The following is a 9,721-nucleotide window of genomic DNA, read 5'->3' as shown; positions in this document are numbered from 1 at the left end:
GACAGACCCTGCTAAGTTAAATGCATACCCAGGGCTTTCTTGCAAAACAAGGGCCAGTGGGGGAGGTGGGGAGAGCTCAGAGGAAACAAACTTTCAGCTGTGAAAGGTAAGTCTGCTCTGTGAAATGTCCGTGCTGAATAAGTCTCCTATCCAAAAGGCGGAGGGAGGGAGGAGCAAGGGGCACAATGATGCTTCTCTGCCCTGGAGCAGCTGGTTGCTGTGGTAACCCATCCTGCTGCTGTTGTGATGCTCAATGGCCTGTGGTTGGAGCTTTTCTAAGGGATTGGGGCTCAGCTTCAGCTGGATGATGAAAATATCTGGCTGGGAGGGGAATGTCTGGCTGCACTCAGCTGTAAAACTTCAAATCCTTCCTACCTTGCAAGTGACAAGAAACTATGGGATGGAGGCTGGCGGTGCCTGAACTATAGTTTGTCTGGGGAAGGTGGGGGTGGAGGAGGGGTGCTAGAGACAGCAGAGAAGGATAAAAGGAAACTGGGGATGCAAATACAGTGTGTTTGAGAATCCGGTGCTAAAATATACAGCACCCAGAGGGATTTGGGTCTCAAGGAAAAAAATTGGCAGAAGCCAAATGCAGACTGTTTGTTATAGCCAAGTGGAGTAGCCCACAGAAGCAAACTCGCACTTGAATTTGTGGAGGGAAGCGGAGCAGAGCAGAGCCCCAAGTAAGTAGCTTCCTGGGCATCCAACCAACTTCAAGAACTCCATTCTGTGTAGACCCCTTTGCTATATTAACTGGGCTCCTTTTGCTTCCAGGGACAGCAGGAGTGTGCAGACAAAGGACCTGCATCTTTCCTCCGCTGCAAGAACACTATGACCTCAGTCTTGACCAAGTATGGTTCCCCCCCTCGGAGCTGGCTCAACTTGCGCCTGGGGATGAGTGAGTAAATCATCTTGGTACCTGCTCAGGGAGGGAGCTGCCATCCTCCATAGTACTTAGCACTTGACAACCATTAACTAATGAGTGATCTGCTCTGCTTGCTATCAGCAGCTAATGACTGCTGGCATCTCCCATCTAGTGTGAACCACGGTGCTCTCATTAATCAGCAGGGTAGTAAGCTAATGGTGTGAGTGCTAAGACCATTGCAAGGCTGCAGAGGGCAGTTTGAGGAACTAGCAGTGATGAGATAAGGGCTGGCTCTAAATTCTGGGGATCTTTTTTCAATGGTATGGAAGGGGCTAAAGGCTCCTAGGTAGTTTCATGCCCTTCGATGGATAAACAAGCAGACCTTCATTGTGGAAAGTTAGAGACAGATGCAGCCTCTTCACATGATCAGTGAAACCTTGCTGTCCTGGTGGACTGGACTCCTAGCCTCTGCAGTACCTAAGCCCCTATCAGCCCCCTTCAAGGGGAAGAGGACAATTTGTGATAATTAATGTGTTTGGAAAATAGGGCTCAAGACTCAGCTTCATTGGTACATCACTGTAACAGAAGCTGCCTCTTGATGGTGTGTCTCATTTTTGGCATGGGTGATAGTTGTTTGAGCCCCAGATTACCAGAAGCCAGCTATTAGGGAGGGTAATGTTTGTCTGCAGTTTGAGTAGCCTGGTTAGGTATGTCTCACCTGGACTTTATCAGTCTCTTCCACTGGGAAAGCAGCAGTGATCTGGACTGTATGGTATGCACAAGTCATGTTTTCAGATTGGGATCTCTGACAGTGGCTCTCAATGCTGCCACAGCTCATTGAACTGATCGTTGACAAAGTTGGCTTCAGAGCATTCAGACTTCCACAGACCTCCTGGCAATTGACACCTCCTTCTGGAGGCTCCCAGAATGGACCTGCATGACAGACCCATGGATCCCCTGGGTTGTGGCATTCACCTGAAGTCCAGCATATAACAAGCAACTGGACTTGGTGAAACCCAGAGCTTCACAACACTTACTCAGTTCTGACTTCTTGAATCATAGTCTGCTGCAGCTTCTTGCTGGTACAAGAGCCACAGTAGAGCCCATATGTGTTGTCCATGGTCCCCTACACGCATAAAGAGCTTGTACATAGCTAAGGGAAAGGACAAGGACTAGCAGGTTTGACTTGTGAGGGTATCATCTGAGGGGTTGTGTGCAGTTAGAATCATAGAGAAGTAGGTTTGGAAGGGACCTCCAGAGGTCGTTTAGTTTAACCCCCTGCCTGAGTCAGGACTGTCCCTATCCAAACCATAGTATCCATAATCTGCAGACTATCCGTAATCTAATCTAATAAGAGTACCATCAGCCCTGATGCAGCACAGACCTAACACCCTAATGTCACAGGTAAAGCACAGGAACCACTGCAGTCAATGCCCTGCTTCTATAAAATGTTGTCTATATGTGCAAGAGTTCCTGAGTAGAGGGATCACTGCTAGTGAAAATTGGGGCCCACTTTAATGACTTGCCATGCTTGCATCTTAGAGATTGTTGTGTATCAGGGATGCTTCTTGATGAAGCTGAGATGCTTCCCTTTGAATTTAGTCACTCTCTATTGCTATATTCTTCCTTGTCTCAGTTTGTCCCCAGAGTGGCTACTCAAGGAGTTTGCACATTTGGTTTTTTCTCCCCTCAGTGCTGACATTGAAAAACCTTCTTGTTCTTTCTTCAGTGTTAAATGTCACAGGTCTGTTGCTGAAATTTTCTTGGAGGAGAAAGTGTGCGTTGGCAGAGAAATAACTATAGTCAATAGTTCAGTTGTACAGCGGAAGATGTAGGAATCATTCATGGTGCAAGAGGCTAGAATGCCACTTTTGGGTTTTTCTCTGTGGTGGAAGTTCTGTCCTGTCATTTTTTTCAGTTTGTTTTACTGGCATCAGTTTAGTCTGGAGTAGTAAATACCAGAGCTTTGTGCATCCACTCACAAGTTTCATCATCTGGATAAGGGGTTCTCTAATATTTGGAGGAGCAGATCATTCACCATGAAAGCGGAGACTGTGTGTGTTGAGGTGAGATAGTATCTGACATATATTAAGAATGGGTGTGTAACTTTCAGAGCTGATGCCATAAAACAGTGTTTCCACATTGACTTCCATCCCTCCCATCACATGCTCCTTTTCCTTTCTTGTCCACTTTGGATTTTGCCAGTCTGGAACTCTCTCACCTGTCATTTGGGTTGTGCTGCCTGCTGCAGCTCTGCAAGTCCCCAAAGGAGAGAGTGGAGGGCACTGTGGGGTAAGGTCAGGGGGTGGGGTGGGGAGACAGGCAAGACAGGAAAGTCCTGAATGGTTTTTCCACTCTTGTTTTCCAATGCGCTGAGCACAGCATCCACCATTTCCCTTGGGGGACTGTCCTGAAATTGAACAGATCTTGCAGTGAGGAGGCTGTTTGATCCTGAGCCTTGGTTTTCTATTGCTCGCTCTGGCTCTTTCCTCTTACTTGCACATTCTAAGGGCTGGGGATGTGTGTGTGCTAATTCCTTTTTCTTTTGTCCTTGGGGTTTATCCTTGCTAAACTCTTGGAAGCTGTAGCTCTGTCTCTGTGTAGGTTGGCAAAAAATGTGCATTTATTTCTCTGTATCACTCCTAAATTGTGAGCCAGCTGACCTTTAAATAAAAATGCAAAGGCATGCTTTTCTGGTACCTTTGGCATCCCAGGCTCTGAAATCTGAAGCTGTTCTGCACTTCAACCTGTGAAACATAATGCCTTCTAATCTCCACCTTTAAAAATGCTGAAGTATCAGAATGAATGCTGCAGAATTACTCATTTTCTCCACCGGATGCTGTGGTGAGTCTATGCAAACTCTCGCACATGCACACAAGGGATGAATAAAGTGTTGCTAAATTGCTGTGCAGATATACCCTCTAGATAGCATTACCAGTGCAGCAGTTGATTAGAAGGTGGTGGCTGAAGTTAGTAATCTGTGCACACATTCTAGCTATTATATAAACTTGTGTGGTTTTATCCATAATCTATCATTGCTTCACTAAGCACATCTTTGTTATCTTAATAGAGTCTCTCCATGGTGTGTGTCTGTATTTGTAAAAACCCAAGTTGAAAAAGCCTCCTTAAAAGTTAAGGGCAGTGCCCAGGTGTATCATTTCCCTAAACATCATTCTGCTGCTGACAAAGCAGGAGATGCACATATAGTAGTTAGGGGAAGAGAAGAACGCCTACAATAGTATATAACTTTCAATCATGTAATGATCTTTGTTAGTTTTGCACAGTAGAATAATGGTGGCAAAGAAAGCAAAATGAAAATATAGGGCTTCAACACTTCAGTCTGGCTTCTGGATAGTTTGGTGAAGAATTGACTATAAAATGGGAATGAATCATTTTCAATTTTAAATATTTTGGAGGTGTAGTAAACTAAGCAGGATGTGTGTTTGAACTATTTTAGCATATATTCAGCTTAGGTGGGGAAACAAGCAAACAGTGAAGCTCTGGTTACCTTTTTGACAAATGGTACAGACAATAGAGCTATTTTGAGCACGTTTATTTTTAAAAGAAAATAATAGAGATACTGGAAAAAAAATTATTGGTCTGGAGTATTAATAGTTTGTCCCATTTTTCCTCCCAAGCCTTTCTCCTATTTTAGGGAGTTAGAGTTTTTGTCATTCAGGAATCCAGCTGCCTTAAATGTCTTTATTTTAGTTCCTTATGTAACTACCCATGCCCTCACCTGAAGAGGGATCCTGGGGTAGCTCCCTGGGTAGCTGTTGCAGGGTCCCCGAGCAGAGAGCCTCCCCTTGCAATCAAACAGCCTTGCAGACTGTTATAAAACTATTTACAGGATTTAATTATTTACAAGGTAACATACAACCAAGGCAATAGAACAAATGTTACACTGCATAACCTGGTGATGGTGGTTTTAAGGGTTAATGCTTCTTGGATACACATACACTAGGGGAAGGTATACAAATTACCCACAATAAGTAAGGAACCAATAAATAAATACACTGATACTCCAACTAATAAACCATCAAGAACTTATTTATAGTCTATAACTTGTACACTGTGTACTGAGGACCCTGTGCACAGCCCCTGGCTGGGTGTCTCGGGGAGCAGGGCTTTGTCTGTGCCCCTGCACTGGATCTGTGGGCCATCCCTGGTGCTGGCACCCTTCCCTGGCTCTGCAGGGAGCAGTGTCTGGGCTGCAGGATGTAACATTTTCCTCTGCCCAGCACAACCTGGCAAACGCAGCCCCTCCCCAGACCTTTCCTACCCTAGCCCAGGGCTCTCTCCAGCAGGTGAGCCTGTCTCTCCCCAGGGCCTTCTCAATCACAGGGGAACAACAGGGCAGTCTCCAGCCTCTCCCTTTGGCCCTGCATCCTTCTCCCCTGCTATGCTCACCTACCCACACAGGGGCTTGCAGGAGGGTCTTCCCAAGCTCTCTTGTCCTGCCCTGGCAAGGGAGGGATAAGGGACACAGTGCAGCACTCTCCGTGCAGCCTCTGCTGCTACTTCTGCAGGGCCCTGAGCGCCAGGGGCTCTCAGAGGGGCAGCCACAGGGAGACCCCTTCCCTGGTCTCCAGCCTCTCTCTCACCCCCTCTGTTCTCCCCTCTTTTAACCAAGCCTCTCAGCCAATCCCAGGCCAGGGCTTTTCCCCGGCTTTTGCTAACTCCCTCATTCAAACCTTGCTGGGATTACATCACCCTTCCCACTTCCAAGAGGGTTACCTCCAAAACAGCTTCATGCCCCCTCAGGGCAAACAGTGGCCCTACTGGGACAAACTCTGTCTTCTCACTCTGTTCCTGTGCAGGGCAGCCCTTCCTATTCCTTCAGGTGGGTCCATTTTTAATGCTGCTACACTTAAAAAGTAGAAAAAAATGAAACTTTCCCTTAGTTTACATGTCTGAATCTCTCCCTCCTTCTATCTCTTACCCCCAGCCTGCTCTCTTTTTAACACAATCTGAAAATACCCAGCAGTTTTAATGCTGAGAGCAGGGTAGCCAAAGAGAAAACAATGTCTGGGCTTGTTTCTGGAGAGTTTGTGGGTAGAATCATTTCTGTGTACTTCGTGCTCTGCTCCAGGGACTCTGTTTGGTTTCAGATTGTCCATGTCAACAGAAGAGTAAACTTCAGGACAGGTTTTTGCCAAGCAGCAGATAGGAGGCACACTCACGGATGAGTAGGATAATCATCACACATCATTCTGCAGTTTTGTTTTGATTCAGGAGTTGAGCTGTGCAGAGGCAATAGGACTCTTGGTCCTTCTGTGAAATGATTCAGCAGCCTTCACTTTCTTCTTTAATAAGTCAAAAAGAGATGGTTTGTTCACCTCTGCACAGGAAGATTCCTGGCCCTTGTGGTTGATGTAACCAAGCAGAACTGTCCTGTTTAGTCAAGGACACAGTCTAACTTGACCCCTCCAGTCAACCACAACTCCTTTCTCCCCAGGATCCCCATCTCCTCATGTTATTAGCTTGCTTCTATTGCCTTTGAGCTGTGGAAAGTAGGGTCTTAAAGTAGCATCACATAATTATAACCATTGGGCGGAGATGCTGACAAGGAGAGCCTAAACAGGCATGCTTGCTGCACTTGGCCCCAGGACAGGGGCAGATCCAGGGACAGTACACTGGTGCAGTTGCCCCCCCTCGCCCCACTTTAAATCCTAGTCCACCCAGAGTTTAAAACCAACTGCCTGGAGGCAGCAGCAGCATTTCTAGTAAGGCAGTGCTGAAGGAATCAATTGATTTCATGGCTTATAGTCTACCTGATCCCTTTTAAACTCTTTATTCCACAAGTGTTAATGACCCTCTCTTCATTTTAATGGTCTTGATGTTCCACCAATCTAGCAGTCCTTAATTCTGTAATTCTGCTGTCTGTTAGTTGCTACTGGTAATGAAGCTCCTATTTCACAGCCCTGCAGATTATTTTTTTAACTCATTCCAATTAAGTTATTTTTTTTATTTCCTTCAACTTTAAATGGAATAATACAGCCCTGGACCCCTAACATGTTGATAAAGCTTCTAGCTTATTTTTAACTAGAGAAAAATATGTGTTGTTTTATATATGATGATGCACCTCATCATCTGCACCCCCCTTTTCAAAATCCTAGATCTGTCTATGCCCAGGCTTATCTCTTTTTCTTCCAAGGCAGTATCAAGTGAAGCAAAGCTGCTCTCCGCTGCTGGTGATATGGTAGAATGAAACTGGCAGTTCTGCCCCAGGAGGGCAGGGATTAGGAAGGACCTCCACCCTATTTGATTGCATGCTGATGCAGAATCTTTCTTATATTCCTATTCAGTGAGGGCTGCTCTGTAGCCCCCATACAGTCTCTGGCAGGCAACTGACAAGCTAAATCCCAAGTGACTTCAATGAAGAAGTATCAGTTTCTGCCTGCTGAGAAGCTCTCTGGAAACTCTTCCAGCCCCAGGGCTGCCAGTGGCCATGGCATGGCATGGTAGGTGTGAGTGTATCTGCATTTCCAGACGCCTTTTGCTCTTGCATGGCGCATTTGCCTCCATCTGGTCCATTCTTCATTCTCCTTGGTGAACCAGGCCTAGAGCTGAGGCTGTCTGCTGGCACTTTCTCTCCACACTGACAAGCCAAAGAAGAAATTGCCAAGACCAGCCATCTGGGAGCCTCTGCTTTCTCCTAAACACTCCCAGAGTCTGAATCTGGGTGAGTGAGTCAGGTCACCCACATCCTCCTGTGTCAGGCTTCAAACCATCCCCTGCAGCTGGAGTCTCCACAAGGGAGCTGTTTTCAACTGCTTTCTGCACCTCCTGGCATCACAAAGAGAGTCAGTTCAGCTTTTTTTGCTACTAATGGAAGAAACTTTTCTGACAACCCAGACTTTGGAGGCAGGCACCTCTGCCTGCAGCCTGGCCTGGAGGCAGAGCCCTCTCTGTCTTGCTCTCCCAACTTTCTAGCAAACGCTTGCTCTAACCTGTTGGAGCCACCATAGAAGTTGTACTTTGTCTGCTAAAGGTTTGCACTTTTCTCTCTGTCATTGGCCAGTGCTAATGCTGTTTCACTGCAGCACATCTGGCATTGCTGTGGCAATCTCAGCTGGGGCCAAACCAAAGAGGGGGGAAGTGAGTTTTGTCTATCGTGCTGGCTCTGCAGGCCAAACCCTGCTCTTGATGCGTTCAGCACAATGCTGCGGCCTTTGCTGGGTTCTCCCAAGCATTGCTGCTGATGCACAGGAAAGAGCAGAACCCAGGTTTCTGGGTAGGATAAAAAGCAGCAGAAACTTACTTCCACCAACGAAGTCAGCACACAGGACAAAACTGCTGAGCGAGACAGGGCTGTGTGAGAGGAGTGGGACATGTAGAGCAGCACAGCATGTTTTCCACACCTTGAGAACACTTTCCCTTTGTGTGGAGCTCTGCACCGCTGCAGTGTGCGCAGTGTCCACAGCCAAAGGAACCTCAATGCAAACACTGCTCCCTTGCAAGGTGGCTAATTCACATCAGACGGTTTCCATTTGAAGGGACATCTTGGCCTTCCTGTCACCAGGTATGCCTGTTGCAGCAGGGGAAGTGCTGGGAGGCTGGGGGTGTGGGAGGAGGGTTACATTAGCTGGGCAATGCTATAAACTCAGTAATCAAGCCCTTGAACATTACAGCAGGGAAGGGGCTACCCAGGCCACATATTAGCAAGTGCTGAGTCTCTGCTGGGCTGTTGGAACCAGCTTCGATTAAAGTGGAGGCAGAGACCAAACCCACAGCCAGAACTTTTACTGGCGTGTGAGAGCTGGGGGCTTTGGAAGGTGGGACAGAACTGAATCGTTATGGCACTGGGTGACCAGTGGCCCTCAGGGTTCAGTATTTGGACCAGTGATTTTCAACATGTTCACCGACTATTTGGATTCGAGTATTAAAAGTAAACTAGCAAAGTTAACTGACCAAACTACAGGGGAGCATGGTCACGCACGAAGACAGGCTGGCAATACAGGCCAACCTGGACAGGCTCACAAGGTGGGCGGACCTCAACTTGCTGTCATTTAATATGGAGAAATGTAAAGTGCTCCATCTGGGGAGAAATAATCCACAACACACTTACAGGATCAGTAGTGCTACGCTTGCTAGCATCACATCTGAATGAGACCTGGGTGTCGTGATAGATAACAAAATTAACTTGAGCCACTGATGCGATGCTGTAATTGGCAGAGCTAATCAAACACTGGCATACATCTACCAAGGCGCCTCTAGAGCAGGAAGATGACATCCTTAGCCTTACTACTCGGCCTTGGTGAGACTGCAGCTGGAGTTCAGCATTCAGTTCTGGATGCCACACTTCAGAAAGGATGTGGAGAAGCTCGAGAGAGTCCAAAGGAGGGCCAGGCACATGATTAGGAGCCTAGAGACCAGGTCATACAAGGAGAAGCTAAAAGATTTGGGACTGTTCAGCCTGGAGAATAGAAGACTCAGAGGGGACTTGGTGGCAGCCTACAAGTATATCAAGGGCCTGGGGGAGCATGTTCACCAAGGCCTCCCAGGAGAGGACAAGAAATAATGGGCACAAGCTGATTGAGGATCGCTTCAGGCTAGATGTAAGGAAAAACTTCTTTACAAGTCGAGTACTGAGGGTTTGGAATAGGCTCCCCCCAGAGGTCATACAGTGATCCACCCTGACGATCTTCAAAAAGCATCTTGACACCCATCTTGCTGTGACTGGCTTTCAGGGCGTGCTTGTAACTCTTCTTTGCGCTATGTGACCTCGATGGTCAGCCAAAGTCTCTCTGATAGTACTGAACAGAGCAAAGTGGGAATGGGCCCCAGTGAAGTCTGACAGCATTAGAGGAGCAGTGGCTGGTGCTGGTGCTGAGGTCCAGCCCCAGAGTTGTT

General features: G+C 47.1%; 1 protein-coding gene across 1 annotated transcript in view; it reads left to right on the top strand.

Annotated features, from left to right (window-relative positions):
• Positions 1 to 436: 436 nt before the first annotated feature.
• PLEKHG5 (pleckstrin homology and RhoGEF domain containing G5) overlaps positions 437 to 9,721 on the top strand; it is a 76,453-nt gene continuing 67,168 nt past the window's right edge. Inside the window, exons 1-2 of the mRNA XM_059716897.1 lie at positions 437 to 683; positions 775 to 898. Coding sequence (XP_059572880.1) covers positions 832 to 898 — 67 coding nt within the window. The 5' untranslated portion in view covers positions 437 to 683; positions 775 to 831. The remainder of the gene's footprint in view (positions 684 to 774; positions 899 to 9,721) is intronic.

This window comes from Alligator mississippiensis, chromosome 13 (genome assembly GCF_030867095.1).
Source record: "Alligator mississippiensis isolate rAllMis1 chromosome 13, rAllMis1, whole genome shotgun sequence".
Classification (NCBI taxonomy): Eukaryota; Metazoa; Chordata; order Crocodylia; family Alligatoridae; genus Alligator; species Alligator mississippiensis.
Note: the sequence above shows the minus strand (reverse complement) of the source record. Positions and strands in the feature narration are given on the sequence as shown.